Raw genomic sequence first — 24,991 nt, 5'->3', positions numbered from 1 at the left:
GTCACTAAAATGTATATTATCACGGACTTACCTTTTTTTTCTATCATTTGTGACGCACTGAAAAATGCTCATGAAAAGAAGCATAGCAACTAACAAAGTCATCATAGCCAGAATGATCGCCAACGTTCGGAACGGACAGGCACCCTAAGAAGAAGAAGGAGATCCAAAAAATCTGAAATAATATCTGCCTGGGTCGATTTTTTTTTTAAATTCTTGAAAAAAATGTCATTTTTTAAATACTAATTAATTATAATTAGAACAAGATTAGATCGGGCAACCCTTGTGTTTTGTAATTTTTAACATGCTAAATTATATATCCAATAATTTTTATCCATTAAACAGATCGGTGCAAATCGACCTTATATCGGATCCTCTACTACATATATAGACCAAACTAAAGAACCTCAAGACACATTGAAATAGTATGTACATTATTCATTAAACTTAAAAAGTTTCTTTGTTGTCGGGATATAAGGTTAGAACTGTGCCTAGGGATTCTTTGGTGTTATGTGTTCTTTACTTTTCTTTATGACTTGAAAGCGTGGGCACTAAAACAAGTGCATCTGAATAAGTTATTTGCCTTTGAATTTTGGTGTTATAAAAGAATGCCATGAATATCATGGATTCAAAAAATATCAAACGTGAAAGTAACAAGAAGGATAATATTAAATAGGTACCAAACAAAAGGAAAAAAATTGAGTACTTAGGACATGTGATGAGAGGGCAAATCGAAATGTGGGATGACGAAGAATGTGGGAAGAATGTGGAAAACTTAAGAACTTAAGGGGATGGTTTGAATGCAATATTGCAGAATTATTTCGAGCAGCTGTCAACAGGGTTCGCATAGTCATGATGATTTCAACCTTCGATAGAAGATGGAACTTGAATAAGAAGTCCGAGGTGCCAATAAATTCATTGAAAGCTACTTCGAGGATACCTATGTAAAGTTATCTCTAACAGCTATAAAAATACATTGATGATACTATTGTGCATTCCTTTTTATTAAGTCAAAATATTTTAAAGCTATTTAATAATTTTTATGATAACCGTAACTTTAATAAAACACATTTTCTTTTTCATCTCTAGGCTGTTTGCATCCACTTCTGGACAAATTCCTCCCCATTAGTTCTCCATTCTTCTCTGGAACACATCAGCACACATTATATTACAACAAAAAATTTAAAGTTGTTCTGAAGCTATTTTCTTGTGGCATTTTTACAATTTTAACTATTTATAATGGGAAATAAGCCACAATATTATTAAAATATATCATAACTTTAAAATGTATCATATATATCATATATAAATGAGTCAAATTAAATAAATTATTAGAAGAATTTTTTTACTAAGCAACAACATTTTTGTTTTGTTAGTAGTATTTTGTATTTTGACAACGGCACCCGATTTGGGCGTCGAAACGTTAATAAAAATCATTTTTTAATAATATTATGGCTTATTTCCCATTATAAATAGTTAAAAAAACTTAAAAAGTATAAAATCAAAATCAATAGGAAAGTCCCCGTAGCTGGCTGTATACCATAGTTAAAAAACCATACAGAAGTAAAAACTTCTTTTTTGTATATTGGTATAAAAAGTTTTATTAAAAAACATAAAAGTCCTCCAAAAGGATTTGCAAAACGTTTTCAATCTGAATCAGATCATCCTCAGTGCGTTCTGCTTCGTAAAAGAAACTAGCAACTTTTTGAAAAAGGTTACATCGATATTTATGGTTTACATAATAATTAAGTGGTATTTGTAGCGACTCCAAGTCGATCTTACAAGATGAAATGTGTTAGGAGTGCTCAAAGGGCAACATGGTTCCCTGCTCGTTAAGAACTCGTGGTTCTTGCCAGTTCAATGGACACAGACCAACAAAAGTCTGTCTGTCAAAAAAAAAAAAAATCAATGGGAAAGTGCCCCGACTTTTGTTGGTCTGTGTCCATTGAACTGGCAAGAACCACGAGTTCTTAACGAGCAGGGAACCATGTTGCCCTTTGAGCACTCCTAACACATTTCATCTTGTAACATCGACTTGGAGTCGCTACAAATACCACTTAATTATTATGTAAACCATAAATATCGATGTAACCTTTTTCAAAAAGGTGCTAGTTTCTTTTACGAAGCAGAACGCACTGAGGATGATCTGATTCAGATTGAAAACGTTTTGCAAATCCTTTTGGAGGACTTTTATGTTTTTTAATAAAACTTTTTATACCAATATACAAAAAAGAAGTTTTTACTTCTGTATGGTTTTTTAAAAAGTATAATTTGCACTAAAAGGTAGACAAAAGACGTTTGATTCACTTACTAGATAAGTTTTGACATTTTCCTTCCATCTTAATATAAAAAGTGTAGTATAAAATTTGATATATAGCGTAATCAAATATAATTGGTACCTAAGTCTATACAAATTTTTATTTATGTGTATTATTTACAAAATTTAATACAGATACATTTACCTGCTTTATCAAGACAATATTCTCTATCTGTGTCTATCTTTGAAGAGTTACAAATTTCGGTAATCCCATCTCTTATAATGTGCAACACGGTATATCGTTTAAAAAAGTAGAGGCTTAGTATCACAGTGATACTAGGATTGTTTCTATTGTTCACAATCGTATTAGAATTTTAGAGTAAAACTGTAGAGGCACCTGTAGATAACTGTTCATTTTATAGGTAATAAAAAAGTTGTACTAGCTAAAGAAAGTCCAAAAGTAGATAAAAGTGATGCAGTTCCTGGAAATTATAGATCAAACTTGCCAGTGTATAGTTTGGACGAAATCGCATCTCACAATTCAAAGTAAGTCACATTTATGGTAACATTTTTAGAATTATAAAATAGCTTTAACTTTTTTATTCGAATATTTAACTGACGAATTATAAAATAGCTGAATAACTGAGTTATATTCTCCAGTGTACATATTTTTGTGTGCTATTCTTACAACTCGAAAACTCTATTTCTTAAATCTTACAATATTCTACAAATAAATATATCATAATTCTCCAAGAAATGTTACAAAGTGAAAGGCAGATATCGAGCACTGAATTTAATTTAATCTTGCCCAAGTACTTTTGCTCCTAGAGCATCTTCAGGGGCATTTCGTCAATAAAATGAAGGTATCCTCGAATGTCATTTATTATGATACCTACTTATTAGATTGCTGGCAACTTAAATTAACATATAACTACGAACGAATACACTAAACAAAGGACAAACAGATACATTTGAGTGCCGGGTGCCGGTAAAGTTCTAAATTGTTGGAAGATGGAGGTATAATGAAGGTCCAAGAAATGGGATGAAGTTTGTAGTAGTGAGAGTAAGCACAAATAGGCAAAGAAATACAATTCTTGGAATTTATATTTAATTTTACCAGTAATAGAAGAATAAACATTTATATAAGTTTGACGTTCTTTACACACCTGGATATACTCAAAGTAACATGGATTATGCCGCATAAAATGGGATAGGACAATCGTATTAACAGACTAAATAGCCCAGTAAATGACCGTTTTGGGGTGTAATTTTCAGGGTCAATTCCGAATTGCATGAAAATTTGGATTTAGGTTCTACTTACTCTCCACTTAAAAGCTGAACTTGTGCCGTTGGTTGCTTTTACTTGGGGGATGACATTCACTCCTTCTCGGGGGTGAAAAAACGCGCGTTTAAATTAAGTCAGGAAATGGATAAACTAATTCTAAGAAACTTTCGTTCTATAGAGTTTTTTACGTAAGTGAATACGTTTTGAGTTACAACTAAGTTCTCAATCTACACTCACCGTCACGAAAACGGGCACTCCCAAAATGGGTCATTTTTGATGTGTCGTGTCTCCTAAAACTGTTGTCCGATTTAAGTAATTTTTTTAATATGTTATAGCCTTATTCTTTAACAATATCGCTATAATAATATTGTTGCTAGACAGGTAAATTTTCATTGTATAGGTACCGGGTGTACCAATCAAACAGTTTTTTTCTCAATTTTCACAACACCCGTGGAATATTATAGCCTTTATAAAATATTGAAATTAAAACCCAACTATAGCCCCAGATTTTCTTAACATTCTGTTTTTTTATTCATTCGCTTATATTGGATAATAAAAAAGTTAGGGACTTAACAACTAGCCATGTTTTTTATCAATACAGGGTGTTTCTAAATAAGTGCTAAATAATAACTTTAAGGGGTAATTCTGCATGAAAAAATAATGATCGTTTGCTTGATAAAGCTATGTCCGCAAATGCTTCGTTTCCGAGATACGGGATGTTGAATTTTGTCTTACAAACTGACGATTTATTTATTGCTCTAAAACCGGGCGAGATATGCAAATGAAATTTGGTAGGCTTTGTGAGGTAGTTATTGCGCATTTTTTGACATACAATTAAGAATTTTATATTCACCATTGGCGTGCATACGGGTAATATGATCGGTCATATTACCCGCATGCACGCCAATAGTGAATACTACACGCCACTACATAAAAAGGGAGATCAGCTTGAATGTAAAAACTACCGGGCAATAACTGATTGTGGCATATAAGATACTGTCAAATATTGTGTATGAGCGATTGAGACCATATGCGGAACAAATAGTTGGGGGATATCAATGTGGTTTCTGCAGGGAGAAGTATTCGTGTTGAGGCAAATCTTGGAAAAGACTAGTGAATTTAATATAGACACACATCATCTTTTCATTGATTTTGAGAGTGCCTATGAGAGTATCCATCGAGAATTTCTGATCCACGCCCTGAAAGAGTTTAATATTCCAACTCAACTCATTGATATAGTAAAAGAAACACTTAAAGTACAAAGCAAAATTCGAATTCAAAACGCACTAACAGATACAATCCATGTTAGAACGGGCCTACGACAGGGAGATGCCCTATCCTGTATTCTATTCAACATCACATTGGAGAAAATAATTAGAGAGTCAAAAGTCAACACCAGACGAACAATAATAACAAAAAGTGTACAAATATTGGCATTTGCAGATGATGTTTATATCATAGCTAGAAGCAAAAGAGAAATGATTTAATGAATTTAAAGAGAAGCATTTAATGCGATAGAAAGAGCGGTACAAAACAGTGGCGTTTTGTGGCATTTTGTTTTTCTGTAAGACAAAAATTGGTTAAGATATGGCTGTTCAAAGTTTGCATACACTCACGATTAGTGACTCGTTCAAGCCCTGTCAACTATAACCCTTTCAAAAATTAGCACTTTAAACCGGTGAAACTTACATATTATATAAAAAATAGATAAGTAAAGTAAATTGTTTGTAAAGCGGTAACGATTAATTTCATTTGGGGTGCTAAACAGAGGGCGACTTTCACAATTTTTTCACAAAAAAGGGCCAACATTTTGAGCGTAACTCGCTTAGTTTTGCTGCTAGAAACTTTAATCAAAAATTTAAATTAAATACATTTAAACACATTAAAAAAGTTTTAATGGGTTTTCCCGTAAAGTGATTTATTTTTTGGTTATTTCACTTTGAAATATTCTGTTTGGAATTTGACGAATAAAAACGTATTTTTCATGAGCTGTATCCTTGTTTTTGCTGGGACTATAGACTTGACGAATCCACAATTTTTTTAGATTTTTCCTAATATGCTGCATTTGTACAAAGAATATTTTTTTCGATAAAATACTTAGTTTTTGAGTTATTTGCAAAAAACCGCATGAAAACGTGTTTTTTTTGTCGTTTAATAAGTGGAGTGTAAGTAGAACCTAAAGCCAAATTTTCATGCAATTCGGAATTGACCCTGAAAATTACAGGATATCGCCGTATTCCCCGTTCAGTTACTGGGCTAAAAGGACTGACAAAGGGCTAACAAACATTATAGTTGCAGATAATCAAAGGGGTGCGTATTGTGGATTTAATCAGATATTAATACAGATAAAATATAGTTAGAGAATGTCGAGAACCAGGACAAACGCAAAGACACACTAAAACAACAATTTATTCCAGTTCAAATCAACACACTTTGAATTCATTTTTTTCCGGACCTATTTAGATTTTGTTAAAATTTAGAGTACCCATAGTGGATGATTAGATGAAGAAAAATACAAAATTTTAAATTTTTATCTCAAGCCGTTTCCGAAATATGATTATGTAAAGTTGTCCAAAAAAATCCAAAACATCGCGACCATACTTTATTGGAATGGTTGTAGAAGCTGTCCTAATTGAGCTAGAATACTGGGAGAGGTGTCATTTTGCAGCATTTTTAAAGCTCTTTACAGTCATATATACAGCATGATGTTATGATAAACAAATTTTTCTCAAACAAAAAAAAATATACATGTATTTTGATCAAGTTTTTTTCCAAAAAGTACATAATTTAAAATGTTCCTACAAATACATAGTACTGTTGTTAATAACATATAAAAATTTTATCATGGGATGGTGATGGGTTCAACATAAAAAAATAAATTTTACACATACAGTATGGTGCAAATGAAAGGAATAAATTGGTAATGTCGCAAGTTGGCGACTTAAGGAAAAATCCCGAAACAGTTTGATTTTTATTTTTAAATTGTAATTTTTTGGCATATATATCATACTAGTGACGCCATCCATCTGGGCGTGATGACGTAATCGATGATTTTTTTAAATGAGACTAGGTGTCGTGTGCTAGCCCATTGGAAAGGTTATTCAATTCTCTATTCAGTAATTAATAAACAATAATATAATTATTTATACAGGGTGGCAAAAAAGTTATTAACAACAGTATTATGTATTTGTAGGAATATTATGAAAATTTTGAATTATGTACTTTCTGGAAACTTAATCAAAATATATATTTTTGTTTGTTTGAGTAAAACTTGTTTATCATAACATCATGCTGTATATATCACTGTAAAGAGCTTTAAAAATACTGCAAAATGACACCTCTCCCAGCATTCTAGTTCAATTAGGACAGCTTCTACAACCCTTCCAATAAAGTATGGTGTTTTGGATTTTTTTTGGAAAATTTTACATAACCATATTTTGGAAACAGCTTGAGATAAAAATTTAAAATTTTGTATTTTTGTTTCCCTTATTAGCCACTATGAGTATTCCAAATTATAACCAAATCTGAAGAGGGGTGGAAATTAGGTGTGTTGAGTTGATATGGAATGACCCAACTACGTTTGGACAAACTGCTGCAATAAATTGCCAAGAAGACGTACAAAAAGACAGAAATAACCCAAATTCTAACAAACATAGACATCATAGATAATGAAAACCATTTTGAAGCATTAAAGGCCAATGTAAAATATAAATAAAAAAAGATGAAAAAATTTTTTTAAGAAACGGTTTTCTTTAGTTATGGGTGACTAAAATTAAAAATATAAAAAAAATCAACTAAAAAAGCAAAAAATAAAAAAAATTAAACTCAAAGGATTATTCGAAAAAAAAAAACTGTTAGACAGATTAAATATACAAAAATCTCACACACTCGTTAAAAAATTGAAAAAATATAACACATTCGTTAAAGAAAAGCGTGGGGCGCGTCTTCATCAAATAAACGGTTTGAGGATAGATACTTTTCGCGCTCCACGCTCTTCTTTAACGAATGTGTTAGATTTTTTCAATTCTTTAACGAATGTGAGATTTTTGTATATATTTAATCTGTAACAGTTTTTTCGGATAATCCTTCGAGTTTGAATTTTTTTAATTTTTTGTTTTTTAGTTGATTTTTTTAATATTTTTAATTTTAGTCACTCGTAACTAAAGAAACGCGTTTCTTAAAATTTTTTTTCAAATTTTTTATTTTTTACTTTTTAGTCTTACACTTTTAAAACATTAAAGTGTATCGTCATGTTTAAAAAAAGGATGTATAAGATAGACACATTTTTTGCATTTATTTATTTCAACATTTGATACATACATTGTACATTTTCTGTAATTTCTTCATACATTTCTTAAATCAAAATCATTAGTTACACCTATTACAGTTTTCGCAGTCTTTCTATCTCTTGTAATGCTTTACTATTGCACGGTGTAAACCCTGTTAATTTCTCGCGAATTACGAATTCTAATGTTAATTGTAGCACGAAAACTCTCTACATGTGGTTTTTCTAAGACTACGTTAAAAACACGAATTTTTTTAATTCGAGATTTGGTTGAAGTTTTGTTTCGTATCGTATTGAAATTTGACACGAACAAGCGCCGATGTTTATATAAACAAAGATATGAGCGCTCAAAATCGTCGCCGCTTAGGATGTTTATAAACATGATGTACAAACATGAAAAATAGTCGGAATCAGCAAAAATTTGAAACTTTATTGTTTATTTATGAAGCATAACGTAAACAATTAACGTAAGAAGAGAAATTATATAATTAGCTACAATCTGTAAATGTTTCAAGTTTCTACATTGTAAAAAACAAGAGAATTTAAGCATTTTCCATTAGGTAAAATCGTTTTTTTTTATTTAAACAATTAATAAACATAAACAATTTTTTTATTCGCTATTCGTGTATTGTTCCCACGAATACATATATGTCTGCAAATTTTCATTAATTTACATTGAAGAAAAGGCAGTCAAATTAAAGTCTAAAGATTTGACCCAAAGGATTGAACTAAAGAAAAGCTTAAAAAAAAAGAATTAAAAAAACTTATGTTTCAATTCAGTTCACAGGCGATGCACCATCCCCATACGTACGTTTCTGCCTCTCCAGACGTCCTCAGTGGGGCTACATGAACACCTCTGAATCGAAACGAAACCAAGCTGCCTATTAAAGCAGAAAAATGAAAATAATTCTGCGAACAGAAAGCGATTATTTAACATCTTAAGCCATTAACGCCTACGGGTACCATATGGAGCCAACAAATTGCGTACGCATCCGAGTCTATTTACCATATTAGGTAAAATTTCGCAGAGATATTCGGCCTACTTGTAGTTCAAGGTTATCTCTTCTTGAATGATCAACTCAAATTTAGTTTTATACCTATTTTCCAGCGTAGGTAATACATTTTTGAATTTACGTTTGGTTTTGTTTTTACCAAAATATGGACAGTTGTCTCGTGTTGATTTATTTATTACTTTTTGTACTAGGATCCTCGTTTTTGTTTTCAAACGATTTTCTAAAAACTTTAATAAACAACTTATACGGGTTTTCGTAATATTTCATCACATACGGGTGTTCCCAAATGTAACCGCTAGGCGGTTTGCTGGATATGTTATTTTCACTATTCTTTTTCACTTTTCTCATTTTTAGAGGAATTTCTTTGAAAGATCACGGATATAGCTTTGGAGGAAAACGAAAGTAATAACGATGTTTCTGCCGTTTACATAGCATCTTCATGAAGAAGATGACGCGGGTTTTATTGATAATTGAAATCGTAACCAGATGTCTTCAGGCGCGGAAATTGTATCTACGAATAATACGAGAATCGAATGCACCGACGAAGACACAATCATAGAAGAAACCACTTAGATCCACCCCGTATTAGCAGAACAATTCCCTCTGCGCCAACTATTAATTATGTTCACGCGGCAGCAAAATGCAGATTTTTGCGAATAAAGGGATTTGGTTCCTACAGTGTATGATTTTCCAGAGTTTGATTACTCAAAGTATGCTCGTATGCTGGTTTAATCCCTTCAGAACTTTTTAGATTACACCAACTAGGCCTGTTTAAAGGATTTCAAGACAAGAGAAAAAAAACATTGTTGTTCCGATGCCCAAAATATTGTTTCAAAATACAATAATAATATGGGTGGCACTGATTTGATGGATAGCGATGTATCTTGCTATCGAATTGGAATCCGTTCCAAGAAATGGTATTGGCCTATTTTTACATACCTAGTGGACGCGAACATTAAAAATGCGTGGAAGTTGTATAGAAAATCTGGTCGTAACATTAGCCAATTGGAATTTACACGGGCTATCATCCAAATGAGTCTATTAAGAAATAAATCCCACCGAAAGCACCAGGAAGAGTGTCCGCAGCTGCAAGAAATGACTCTCGAATTGGAGATATTCGGTACGAGGGATTAAATCATTTTGTGGTTTCTGTACCAGAAAACAAATGAAGAAGATGCCCACGGATTGGATTTTTAAGCCGAGGGAGAACAGTGTGCTGCAAATATGATGTAGTCCTTTGTATTGACTGTTTTCGCAATTTTCATACCAAGTAACTCTTAACGAACATCTATCGGGTTTGCGCCTAGTGGTCCCATATGGGAACAGTTTTTTTCTCAATAAGTCTTTCATTTACAAACAATTTTCTCCTTACGTTTTGTACAGAATACGGTTACATTTAAAGATTTTTAATAAATGTTGAAAACAAAAAAAAATTCTCGGCGTTAGTGGGTTAAACAGCTAATAGGTTCAACTAACAAAAGCAACCATTCGCGGACAATGAATTTGTTCTGCAACCTTTCAAATATTTACGCAAAGAGTTAAATCATGGTGATGGGTTGGTCCCGAAATTGTTCAGACGGACTCTGAAATATGTCATAAAATAGAATGTCAATAGAACCAATATTCTAATGAACAAGTTAGTACAACGTGCCACATACACGATGAGATTAACAGATATGCAGAGCAAAGGAGGAACAAAATATATATATATACAACTGAAAAGAGCCATATAAGTCAAAGGATCATAATAAGGACTTGGAACAAGAAATCGATTACCATCAGCCCTCAGCAACACAATATTGAAACAGTAAAAAGCTTCACATTTCTACTAGTCGAATTAAATACAGCAAACTTAAAAAAAATATTAATGAAAGGTAATAAAATGTCTTCTTCACTAGCATATTCCTCACTCTAACTTTATAGATACATTCGAAGATTAAGATCTATAAAACATTTTCAGACCACTAGTATGTAGTATGTTATGTTATGGACACCGGACAAAGGCTATTAAAAAAAAAACAAAAAGGAAATTCTTTTTTAGAATTCGGAAGTTTAAAATTTGAAGTTTTTTGGAAAATTCCACAGAAGATCTTTGGACTGATCAACGAAAATTAATAAATATGGAGATTTACACATACAATTAGCCCTAGACAATTTAATGCAGGGCAGAAGAAAAAAAGAGAGCCCAGGGAAAATATGTGTGTGAAATGCCAGCTGACGTGCAATACCTGATGAGCATTAGAAATTGGAGGTGCCGAGGCACAAATTATTGGATGTCAAGACAATTTGGCAGTAGCGCCATTGGAAGAATATGCATTTTTAACTCTTGTATAATATACAGTGCTAGTCAAAAGTCCGTAACCTCCCCCTCGTATCTTTTGAACGGTTATACCTACAATAGTGAACTTTGGAGGGAGGAAATAAACGGACGTAAGCTTCTTAACTAGTCATGACAGGTGACGTAATTATGACAGATGACTTTACAGCGCCACTGTGACAGATAATTTTAAATGGGACCTTATGGCAAGTGATACCTCGTTTGAAAGGTATTGAAAATACCTATTCAGTCATACTAATTTTGTTTGAGTTTAAGCTAATTTTGATGAATAAATGAAATAGATATAAAATTGTATTTTCGCATTTAATTAATAAAAATTCAAAATTCCTCCTATGATTACTTGTCAAAAAGGTTGAAGTTGACGTAAAAACTACTAGAGAATTGAAAAACGTCAACTTTTTAGACAAAAAAACCATAGGCGGACATTTGAATTTTTATTAATTAAATGCGAAATTACAATATCATATTTATTTAATTTAATCACCAAAATCAAAATCAACTTAAACCCAAAAAAATTAGTATGACTGAATAGGTATTTTGAATACCTTTCAAAGGAGGTATCACTTGCCATAAGGTTCCATTTAAAATTATCGGCCACAGCGGCTCTGTAACGTCATCTATCACTATTACATTACGTCACCTGTCATGACTAGTTAAGAAGCTTACGTCCGTTTATTTCCTCCCTCCAAATTTCACTCTTAAAGGTATAACCGTTCAAAAGATACGAGGGGGGGGGGTACGGACTTTTGACTAGCACTGTATAAACATGTCTTGTATACATTTTTCTTGTTTGACGGAATGTAACTTCTATGTAATATTTTACACCAATTAAGTACATCATATAAATTGCATCTTTCATTTTTATTAATACTTTTATTATGATTTCAACATCCAGAACTTTTCGTTTTCTTTGAATCTATTAAATAATTTGTACCCTTTTAGAGAAACAGGAATATGGGTAACCTATAAAGAAGGGGTTTACAACATCACAGAGTTCGTTGAAGGACATCCCGGTGGAGATCAAATTTTGATGGCAGCAGGTAGTTCAGTGGAACCTTTTTGGATGTTGTATGGTATACACGAAAATCCACATGTTTATGAGATTTTAGAAACTTATCGAATAGGTAAATAAAATTTTCTTATTATTTACACGAGAATTTTTATGAAATTTTATAATCATCTAGTAGGGCAGTAAATGAGGGTATTTGGCTCCGAATTCCATCCTACTACATCGATTTACTTGAAATTTTCACAGTAAGTAGGGAATAGCTAAAGAAATAAAGTCTACAATATATTATACTATGGCACTTTTATCTTGGGGCGGTTCCCGTCCCTTCAAATGGGTGGAAAATTTTTTGGTCAAAATAACTGCATGAGTGGCTAGATAATCTAATTCTAAGCATAAACTGTTCTAACTATTTAATGGGAAATAAGCCACAATATTATTAAAAAATGATTTTTATTAACGTTTCGATTGGGGTTGATTTCAAGTAATCGAATGAACTATCTTTCAGTAAAGTCGTCCCAGGAACGCAACTCATAAATATTGTCAACATCATTTTAAAGTCTTCTACTTTAAAATGTATCATATGTATAGTATTTTTACTACAAAAGCGATATTACGTAGGTCAAAATTTTTGACATAAGAGAACTGTCAAAACATTAGAATGTGACTTTTCATTATTGCCATGTTTATAATAAACATTTCAATAATGAAAAGTCACATTCTAATGTTTTGACAGTTCTCCTACGTCAAAAATTTTGACCTACGTAATATCGCTTTTGTAGTAAAAATACTATATCTGAATTGCGGATATAAATGAGTCAAATTAAATAAATTATTAGAAGAATTTTTTTTACTAAGCAACAACATTTTTGTTTATGTTAGTAGTATTTTGTATTTTGACAACGGCACCCGACTTGGGCGTCGAAACGTTAATAAAAATCATTTTTTAATAATATTGTGGCTTATTTCCCATTAAATAGTTAAAATTGTAAAAATGCCACAAGAAAATAGCTTCAGAACAACATAAACTGTTCTATAATTTTTTTTAGAAAACTCAATACTTTTTGAGTTATTCGTGGTTGAAAATTGGTTATTTTCATTGAAAAATGCCACCTTTTCGGACGGTTTCTTGGGAATACCTTAAAAACTATGCATTTAATTAAAAAATGTATACAGTGATGAGCGTGCTAATAACCGGCAAAATAGCGCAAAAGATGGAAAACATATTAAATTGTGAGATAAAAAGAAATAAAACTAGTAGAGTTGTTAAATTTAGCGATAGTAACATATACATTGACATTATATTGATTTTTTCTCACCTTTAGACGTATCAGAGAAGTATATCAACTAAAACTGTCACTGTGACAGTGGCATTTCTTAAATTCGTCCGATACGTCTAAAGGTGGGAAACAATCAATATAATGTCAATCTATAAATTACTTTCGCTAAATTTAACACCTCCACTAGGTTCATCTCTTTTTATCTCACAACTTAATATTTTTTCCATCTTTTGCTTATTTTGCCGGTTATTAGTGCGCTCATCACTGTATAAAACATTTTTGTAGCTGATAAACATAAACAAAGAGGTTCATTCTTTCACAAATCTTCTAGTTATAATACAAAAAGAGATATGGTAGGTGAAAAGAGTTTGTATTTTGGTACAATCTCAAATCGGTGCATTCAACTTGAAATAACAGAGAAACGGCCGATTTTAGGTGTATAATGTTACCAATACTTTTTATAGTGCTTGAAAACACCTTTAAAATGAGCAATATTAAATGTCGATTACATTCAAATAATACTGCCAATAAAACTGATGACTTAATGTATTTTAAGAAAAAAATGAGAAGTATATTTAACCCCTCATCCACCAGAATTTAAATGCATTGTTTTTCTTGTACAATACCTTTTACTACAGTGTTATTGTTATGTTCAAAAAGTTGGACAGGTTTAAAATAAATGGTTTTTGAAAGAAAAAAATATGAAAAAATTAAAAAAAAAATTTGAAAATTTTTTTTTTAAGAAACGCTTTTCTTTAGTTACGAGTGACTAAAATTAAAAATATTATAAAAAAATCAACTAAAAGGCAAAAAACAACTCAAAGGATTATTCGAAAAAAACTGTCATGACAGATTAAATATACAAAAATTTTACACATTCGTTAAAAATTTGAAAAAATCTAACACATTCGTTAAAGAAAATCGTGTGGCGCGTCAAACCGTTTATTCGATGAAGACGCATCCCACGCTTTTCTTTAACGAATGTGGTAGATTTTTTCAATTTTTAAACGAATGTGTGAGATTTTTGTATATTTAATCTGTCATGACAGTTTTTTTCGAATAATCCTTCGAGTTTGATTTTTTTTATTTTTTGATTTTTAGTTGATTTTTTTATAATATTTTTAACTTTAGTCACTCGTAACTAAAGAAAAGCGTGTCTTAAAAATTTATTTTTCATATTTTTTTATTTTTTGCATTTTAGTCTTACCCCCTTTCAAACATTAAAATATATCGTCATGTTTAAAAAAAAAAGATGTATATGATAGACACATTTTTTGCATTTATTTCAACATTTGATACATACATTGTACATTTTCTGTAATTTCTTCATACATTTCTTAAATCAAAATCATTATTTACACCTATTACAGTTTTCGCAGTCTTTCCATCTCTTCTAATGCTTTACTATTGCACGGTGTAGACCCTGTTAATTTCTTGCACTCGGCTCAATGCAACGTAAGCCCAACGTAAGTGAAATTATGTATAGTTAATATAATTAGCTACAATCTGTATAAGTTTCAAGTTTCTACATTGTAAATAACAAGAAAATTTAAGCATTTTCCATTAGGTACAATCGTTTCTTTTATTTAAACAATTAATACACATAAAAATTTTTATTTACTATTCGTGTACTGTTCCTGCCAATGCATATGTCTGCAAATTTTCATCTAAAAGTCAAATTAACGTCTAAAAATTTGCCCAAACGATTAAACTAAAGTAAAGCAAGTATTTTTTAAATTTCCTTAAAAATCTTCCTTTTTCTCCGTGTATCTCGAAAATGATAAGAGATGCGAAAAAAAGATACCGTACAAAAATGTAGGGTTTTTAGATCAAAATTTTGTTTTCATTTTTTATTACTGTACCTATTCAAGTTACATGGAGAAAAAGGAAGATTTTTAAGAAAATTTAAAAATGCGCTCTATAATTTGATCTTATTTTTTTTTGAAAAATCATTCATTTTAAACACGTCGTTTTCAAACTTTTTGAACACAGAAATAACGCTATAATAAAAGGTATTGTGGATGCATTTAAATTCTGGTGGATGAGGAATTAAATAAAAATTTCTCATTTTTTCTTAAAATACATTAGTCATCAATTTTTTTGCAGCATATTTTGCTTAGTTTGAATGTAATCGACGTTTAATATTGCTCATTTTTTAAAGGTCTTTTCAAGCACTACAAAAGCTATTGGTAACATTATACATCTAAAATCGACCGTTTCTCTGTTATTTCAAGTTACATATACCGATTTGAGCATGCACAAAAAAAAACAAACTCTTTTCACCTACCATATCTCTTTTTGTATTATAACTACAAGTTTTATGAAGGAACGAATCTCTTTGTTGTTTTTGCATAGTTTTTAAGGTATTCGCAAAAAAGCTTCCGAAAAGATGTCATTTTTCAATGAAAATGACCAATTTTCAACCACGAATAACTCAAAAAGTATTTTGTTTTAAAAAAAAGTATACAACAGTTTTTGCTTAGAACTTGGTTTATATCCACTTCCGTAGTTATTTTGACCAAAAAATATTCCACCGTCTTGAAGGGGTGGGAACCGCCCCCAGATAAAAAGCGCCATAGTATATAGGGTAGACTTTGAATTAGGAGATAAGTAGAGGCTATTCCTAAAATCTCATTAAAATATATTCAGTAGGATAGTATTCGGAGGTAATATCAGAGAACAACGACCACAGAGAAGTGACACGCCTTTTATCTTTCGTGGCTAAGCCACCAATGACACTAAACCAACCAGAGCAACCAGGGAACCAATAGTCAGTGGCAAATATAAAGTATTGCACCGAGAAAAAGTGGGATGCAGGGCCGGCTTTTGTTGGCATTCTTTAGAATGATTGAATTATTTTTGATTTACAAAATGTTGCAAATAACGTATGGTCCTAAAGTTTTGGGAAAAATTTCATCTGGTCTGATTGAGAAGCAAAATGCATTTAACAAAGAAGGCCATGGAATTGAAATGTCATCAGTTATTGACATTTAATAAACAAAGCAGAATATTTTGGTTTGTGCTCTGCAAAATGTCTTATAAAATTGATATTCGTCGAGGTGTTTATAATATGGTTGGGCGAATGTCGAAACGAGATATTGTTAATATTTATCGAGATCAAAACATAAGCAAATCGACAATTTATCGCACAATCAGAGAATGTGAAGAAGGGATACCATGTGTTAACTTACGTAAAAGTGGCCGACCGCGGGTTTTGAACCATATAAGAGAGGCAAGACTGATTGAAGCAGCTAAGAACAAAATTGGGGTCTCACAGCGAAAACTGGCCAGAAGATTTCATGTTGGAAAGACTACAGTATACAGGACCCTATCGAGTAACAATATTATCTACCGAAAAATGAAGGAAAGCTCCAAAATACACAGAGGATCAATTAGAGAGAATTCCGAGATGTTGCCGCGCGTTAAGGCGAGTGCATTTCGTCAACAAGTTGATCGTGATGGACGATGAAAAATATTTTTCCACCTACCTCTACCGAAAGTATACTTTTCCGGACCTGTTTGTAGGGAGCAAAGTTGTACTTTTCCTCCCTAGGGAGGAAAATATTTTTCCTCCCTAGGGAGGAAAAGTAAAAGTGACGTCATGGTATTTCATTCATGAAATGTAACTTATTGACGCCCTGTACAATATCTATTTTTTATTACGTAAGTTTCTATACATTTTAACGTTTATTTATAAAACACTCTGTATTTTGCATAATGGTAAAAAACAGTAAATTGTTATTTTGATTTAACAATGTTTACATTATTTATTTGACTTATATTTGACAGTTGACAGTTATATTGTACGTACTTGTTAGTTTTAGTTCTAATAAATTTTGTTGGTTAGTTACATAAATAAACTAAGTAAAAATGAAAAAATGACTTGTTATTTGAGGAAGGTGGAAAAACCATATGTATAACATGGGAGTAAAGTGCCTTTTCCTCCCTTGAATGATTACTGCCCTCCGCTACGCGTCGGGCAGTAAACTTCATTCTCGGGAGGAAAAGTAGCACTTTCCTCCCTTGTTATACAAATAGCTATTACTTTGTCCAACTCTGAGATGAAGGGTAACGATGGGTTTTACACGAACGATTACGAAAATGTACCTGATGAAATAAAATTCAAAAGTAAGAAAAAATTTGAGGACAAAATTTTGGTATGATGTGCAATTTCTGAGGCTGGCTTTATCTCACAGCCCTACATTGGTGTTGTTCGAGGCAAAGCCTTAAACGGAAATATTTATATTCAAAGATGTCTCTCTAAATTGCTTCAGTTTGTGAACACACATCATGCAAATGATCAAATTAATAGTCTTTTGGCCAGATCTTGCTTCATGTCATTACGCGAGGATCACAAGGGACTGGTACGAAACTAACAACATTACCTTTGTACCGAAAGCAGACAATCCCCCCAACCTACCTCAGGCTCGTCCAATTGAAGAGTTCTGGGCAATATTAAGTCGGAAAGTCTATAATAACGGATGGGAAGCACAAAATCAGGAACAGTTAAGACGCCGCATATATACAAAAATTAGAGAAATTGACGCCGAGGTCGTCCAAAGGATGATGCAACGTGTCAGGGGAATTATTAGGCAAATCGAAAATAATGGTCTCTTTTCTCGAAAATATAAGATTATTGTGGTCAGAGTTATATGCTTTTGAAATTTTTCCCAAAACTTTAGGACCATACGTTATATCGCACAATGCAAAATAATGGTGAAAATCATATTGATTGGAACCATAGATGAAAATACGTTTTTGTTTATCCTGATTTTGGCATTGAAAGATCAATAATCAAATATACTTAATATACACTGATTCTTATTGGCTTGGGCTGATACACGATATAATTTGGTCGTCGAGGTATTTCCTAGTAAATTAGATTTTTTAATATAGGTAATCGAAAAATAACACAGCCATTGTAACTGCCACGGAAATGTCACAAACTCTGAAAGTTCTAATTCTCTTTGGGTGACAAATGTTCGTGATCGACAACAAGAAACTTGTATGGTGAAATCGAATGTCAATACTGTATTTGTCTTGGAAACCTACCAAAAGTACATTTTTCCTTTAAAGTCGAATAATGGGACAAAGTAATAAAAAAAAAACCAAGAAGTACTTTACCAGTAGGTATATTTATATAAATATAAAGATGTAATTAAAAAATAATCAAAAAAGTATTACACGAATCGTTACAATTACACCGATTTGTAACATTACATACACTACATACATTCAGTTTCATTGTAAATCCAAGATGTCCACCGCTATATAATGGCGGATTTCATATTTTTTCACAACTACTTCAATATGGGTATCAAATGAAAGGACTTGACTATTAATAAAGAGTTCATAATAGAAAATCCAAAACGGCCGCCAAAAATGGCGGGTTACATATTTAATTTCACAACTACCTCAATATAGGTATCAAATGAAGGGGCTTGACTAGTAGAAAAGAGTTCATTATACACTCACCGCCACAGAAAACGGGCACCCCAAAAAATGGGTCATTTTTAATGACTTGTATTTCCTAAACCTGATATCCGACTTAAGTAATTTTTTTAATATGTTATAGCCTTATTCTTTATCAATATCGCTGTAATAATATTGTTGCTAGAGAGGTACATTGTCATTGTATACAGGCGGTGCCGCCCAAAATCCCGACAGCCAAAATCCCGACGGCCAAGCCACAATCCCGACACGTAGAATCCCGACAGGCCAAAATCCCGACATACAACAATCCTCGCATAAGTAAAAATTCCGACTTTTGTTTAATACTTTTAATACAAAATACTTTTGTTTAGTAACAAAAAATAAAAAACAGATGACCATAAACAAAAAACAAGAAATAAATGTAATTATATGTTAAAAAGAAACTTATCAAACCTGTCGGGATTCTGGCCTGTCGGGATTTTGGCCTGTCGGGATTCTGGCGGAACACCCTGTGAAATGTTATAGCTTTTATAAAATACTGAAATTAAAACCCAACTATAGCCTCAGGTTTTCTCAACATTCTGTTTTTTTATTCATTCGCTTATGTTGGATAATAAAAAAGTTAGGGAGTTTAACAACTAGCGATGTTCTTTATCAATACAGGGTGTTTTTAAATAAGTACGGCAAACTTTAAGGGGTAATTCTGCATGATAAAATAATGACAGTTTGCTTTATAAACGTATGCCCGCAAATGCTTCGTTTCTGATATAGGGGGTGTTGAAGTTGTTCTTACAAACTGACGATTTATTTATTGCTTAAAACGGTTTGTGATATGCAAATGAAATTTGGTAGATTTTAAGAGGTAGTTATTGCGCATTTTTTGGCATACAATTAAGAATTTTATATTCACCATTGGCGTGCATACGGGATATATCTGAAATATTTATACCCGTATGCACGTCAATGGTGAATATAAAATTCTTAATTGTATGCCAAAAAATGCGCAATAACTACCTCTTAAAATTTACCAAATTTCATTTGCATATCACAAACCGATTTAGAGCAATAAATAAATTGTCAGTTTGTAAGAACAATTTCAACACCCCCTATATCGGAAACGAAGCATTTGCGGGCATACGTTTATAAAGCAAACTGTCATTATTTTATCATGCAGACTTACCCCTTAAAGTTTGCCATACTTATTTAAAAACACCCTGTATTGACGAAAAACAGGGGTAGTTGTTAATGGTAGGGGAGCCCGAGCGGGGATTTTTGCAGTTACTCGAGCGCGTCAGATTATCATATGGGGAGAAACCTGGTACCCTGCAGATGTACCTCTACCATATATTGGCTCTTAACACAGGGGAGTTCGTTAAGGGGGGCCCGAAAAAAAATCTATCCTTAAAAAAACTCGAAATTGTCAGATTAAGATAAGGTAAGTTAAGTACATGCAAAAGAGTGTATATTTCAAAAATCTGACGATTTGAGTGGGGCGTAAGGAAATGGGTGAGTCCCAAAGTTTCACAAGAAAAAGCGAATATTTCGCGAAATGAATGACAGATTGAAAAACTAAAAAATATGTTCTCAATATTTTTTTAAAATCTATCGAATGATACCAAACAGGACTTTCCACGGAAAGGGGTGGGGGGTAAATTTAATATTTTAAATACGAATTCCGCGATATTTCGCGAAATAAACATCAGATCAAAAAACTGTGAAATACACTTATTCAATATTTTTGAAAAATTTATCCAATGGCACCAAACACAACCCCCCACGGAGGTGGGGTGGGGGGTTACTTTAAAATCTTAAATAGGAGCCCTTATTTTTTATTGCAGATTTGGATTCCTTACGTAAAAATAAGTAACTTTTATTCGAAATATTTTTTCGAATTATGGATAGATGGGGTTATAATCAGAAAAAACGATTGTTGGAAATGGAAAACTAAATTAAAAAATGGCAAGCGCCCACTAAAATGGAAAACTTTACTTAACTTTTTTTGGTTTTAGGACCTACTCTTCACAACCCAATAGGTCCCCAAAGCGCTCGAGTGACTGCACGTTTAGCATACTTTGCTCCCCTACCATAAAGTGCCTAACTTTTTTATTATCCAACATAAGCGAATGAATCAAAAAACAGAATGTTAAGAAAACCTGAGGCTATAGTTTGGTTTTAATTTCAATATTTTATAAAAGCTAGAACATTCCACAGGGTGTTCCAAAGTTTGAGAAAAAACACAGTTTGATTCGTACACCCTGTATACAATGACAATGTACCTGTCTAGCAACAATATTATTAAAATATATTATATAAATATATTATATAATATATTATAAATATATTAAAAAAAAAACAATATTATTACAGCGATATTGTTAAACAATAAGACTATAACATATTAAAAGAATTACTTAAATTGGATATCAGGTTTAAGGAATACAAGTCATTAAAAATGGCCCATTTTTTAGGGTGCCCGTTTTTTGTGCCGGTGAGTGTAGAAATTCCAAAATAGCTGCCAACAGAATAGCCGATTACATATTTTCGTTGGCATACTCTTATACCCCCATGTACTGTTGTTTTATTTTTATTGACTTCCAAAAGGCATTTGATCGTGTTAAATATTTTATATTGATCGCAGTTTTAAGAAACATTGGCTTGTATGGCAGAGACGTTGCTACATGAAAAGGCCACTATCAAGGCTGTTAAGTCTCATTAAGAGGACTAAGCTAGATGAAGTGCTTTAAAAGAAAGGGGAAACACAATAGATCTACTAAGGTCGCAGTGTATCAGGCTCTATTGGCCGCCCCATTTTCTACATTCTTCTACATTCTTCTACATGGCAGAGACGTTCGTTTAATTGCAAATTTGTATTGAAATCAAACAACATCAGTTTTGGTAGATGGTTTGCAATCACAGGCTCTTAATATTAAAAGAGAAGTACGGCAGGGATGTCTCTTGTCGCCATTTACTCCGAAAGAATTTTCAGAAATGCACTTTCTGTCGTCAATAATTTGCGATATGCGGACGACACAGTGCTCCTAGCTTGTCACGCACGGGAGGCTATACTATAATATACGGTGATGAGTGCGCTAATACCCGGAAAAATAAAGCAAAAGACGGAAAACATAATGCGTTGTGAAATAAAACATAAGACTACAATATAATATCGATGTATCCACCTTTGTATCCACAAAAGACATGTTAAACTACAAAACCGTCTATTTTCTTTGTTTCTAAAGATATCAGTTACATTCAAAAACAAAATATTCAGAAAACACGAATACAATACGATTTCGATGTGTACTTCGATCCATATATGTATTTGATCTTTGCTATTTATATTTGTCGAATTAAAAGTTGGCACACAATTTTTGTATACTTCAGAAGGTAGATAAGTATTTAGTTTTTTCACAATTTAATGAATTTTGTTTATTTTCAACCATGTTTTTGATTCGACAAAATTCGACAGATTCGACACTATTCAACTGACTAACATGTTACAGGAATACCAGATAGTAAACATCTTTGTCTATCTCGGGTCTAGTATAACTAACGATGGCAACTGTGAAGCAGAAGTTCGGAGACGTATTGGTATGGCAAAAAATGCGATGAGTCGCCCAACTAAAGGTTGGAAAGACAGATCTATCTCTCAAAATATGAAGATGAGACTGGTGAATGCCCTTGTATTCTCAATATTTCTATACGTAGCAGAGACTTAGATTCTTCGCGCATGCGAGCGCCAAAAAATTGATGCCTTTGAGATGTGGTGATGGAGAAGAATGCTGCGCATACCATGGACAGCTCATAGGACAAACGTTTCCATTCTGAACCAACTCAATATTAAAAAAAGGCTGTCCACAATATGTCTGCAACGAATTCTGCTATTCTTTGGTCACGTGGTTCGCAGAGGTGACGACAGTTTGGAGAGATTAATCGTTTCTGGAAACGTTCCGGGGAGAAGATCAAGAGGACGATCACCAACTAGATGGTCCGACCAAATAAAGAATTCAGCTGGAAACTCATTCTGCGAAGCTCTTAGAGCAGCTGAAGATAGAGACCAATGGAGAAACATTGTTAGGAATCTTGGAAGAAATCACGATCCTCAGTAATGGGGAAACGACAAGAGAGAGATATGTTTTTGCAATGTTGAAGTCTTGTTCTGCTATAATTTTAAGATTTTCCCAATTATCGGCCCCAATCATGTCTTCAAGAATTTTTAGTTTAAATAGTATTTTGTTTGTATCGTATTAGAAATTCTCGTGTATAGAACTCTTTATATATTTTTATTTCGTAAAAATAGGATATTTGTATTATTGTTTTGGAGTGCGATGATACACGGACAACATCTGTTGATTTTTGACCTGGCTGGCCCTTCGCAGACGTGTCTGTTAATGAAATACATACACTGACACCAAATTTAATATTTTGAAATATCCCTTGCTTGGCAGAGCGAAGTTTTTTATGCATTATGTAGGGGTAATGTATACAAGGAAATGAATCACTTTCGTCTTGATTTATTATGAAAAATATTAATCAAGTCACTAATCAAGTCAAATTAATACTATTATAATATACCTATTAACTAATATGTAACAATTACAAAGCAATAACAATTACCTGCTATTATTCTTAGGAAATCTAAACTTATTCATCTTTCTGTCGTAGATGAACATCCGCGAAACACACACGAGTAACTAGACATTTTAACTATACCCAATGCTACTATATAATTATTATGTAAAATGATCCAATCAACTTGTTGAGTCGAGTATTTACCATACACACCTACGGACTATCGTAAAACAACCAGAGGGACAGAATTAGCACATGTTGACGACAGTAAACCAAACAGGTTCGCGCATGCGTCTACAAAAACGGTACACGTTCGAGTACGTTCGTGTCGTTTCTCAGTGGTCGTTGTTCTCTGGTAATATCCTATTCTTGCTCTCATTGACTGGCGTATAGATAGAAAATATGATGTAGGTCATTATTTCTTGCTATTTGCTACAATGCTACAATTTTGTAGCTATATTATATGTATATGTCGTTGCTATATATTACAATAATATATGACAACCTTTGCCGCATTGAAAAATAATATACAATAAGCTGTTGTTTCAGGAAATTTAAAACCAGATGACAGGAATTATTTTACTTCAGATATGTCGGACCCATATTCTACAGACCCTAAAAGGCATATAGCATTGAAACCAGCCTGTGTCAAACCATTCAATGCTGAATTACCGCCAGAGCTGCTAGTGGAAAGCTTTTTAACACCAAAGTAAATATGTAATTGTTTTAATATTAGAATATATTCGTCTGTTTATCATTTTAATCGATTTTCTGTTGAGTAAACTCGGCGCAATCCAATTGTGAATGCTTTCGGTTGTCATGGAGTGTTTTACTGACATTCATTCATGTGAGTCTGGCTTTTAGTCCAGAGAAGTAAGGTTTTTGTCGGGACACTTGACCAGCCAGGTTGCAAATGGATTTTTAGGGTACTGTATACCTAATACATTATAAATACAAAAATGCCTGTCACAGTTCGGACGAGAATTTGAGTTATTAACAAATAAGGTACAAAACTGTCAGTTTTTCGTTTAAATCGCTACAGGAAAAATAAGGTATGTAATTAAATGTCTTATTTGGAGTATGCACCTTTTAGTTCATGAATAAAGGTTTAAAATTGCAGTTTTTAATTTTGGTCTGATTATTTGTTGCTTCGGAAATTGCAAAATAAGAAAAAACAGTCTGGTAGGATGTAGAATAACATTTTTGGATGTTGTTTTATGTGCTATTAAATTGAAAACTTAGTTTTTGCTAGCAGTTGCCGCTAGGGCATCCCTGCCATTTCGTTCGTTGCAATCCGTGACTGCACGCCGGGGTTTGTCCTAGTTGGGTCAGAGAGAGCAGCATATGTGCCTCCTGATGAGAGACTAATAAGTTTCGAAACCGGTAGAGGTGCTTGCTGCACTCTCTGATTGAACTGGAATGATGATGCGGCTGTAGTTTCGTGTTGCAACGAAATTGAAAATGGTTATCAAGTTTGATGCAAAATAAGACTAAAATTTCGAAAATCAAAAATTTGCTATAACTT

General features: G+C 32.6%; 1 protein-coding gene across 1 annotated transcript in view; it reads left to right on the top strand.

Annotated features, from left to right (window-relative positions):
- The window catches only part of LOC126884299 (sulfite oxidase-like), a 111,674-nt gene that overhangs the window by 11,381 nt on the left and 75,302 nt on the right, over window positions 1-24,991 (top strand). Inside the window, exons 2-4 of the mRNA XM_050650239.1 lie at window positions 2,677-2,800; window positions 12,118-12,299; window positions 24,016-24,175. Coding sequence (XP_050506196.1) covers window positions 2,677-2,800; window positions 12,118-12,299; window positions 24,016-24,175 — 466 coding nt within the window. The remainder of the gene's footprint in view (window positions 1-2,676; window positions 2,801-12,117; window positions 12,300-24,015; window positions 24,176-24,991) is intronic.

The sequence above is a fragment of the Diabrotica virgifera genome, chromosome 5 (assembly GCF_917563875.1).
Source record: "Diabrotica virgifera virgifera chromosome 5, PGI_DIABVI_V3a".
Lineage (NCBI taxonomy): Eukaryota > Metazoa > Arthropoda > Insecta > Coleoptera > Chrysomelidae > Diabrotica > Diabrotica virgifera.
This window is presented reverse-complemented; position numbering and strand designations above follow the sequence as displayed.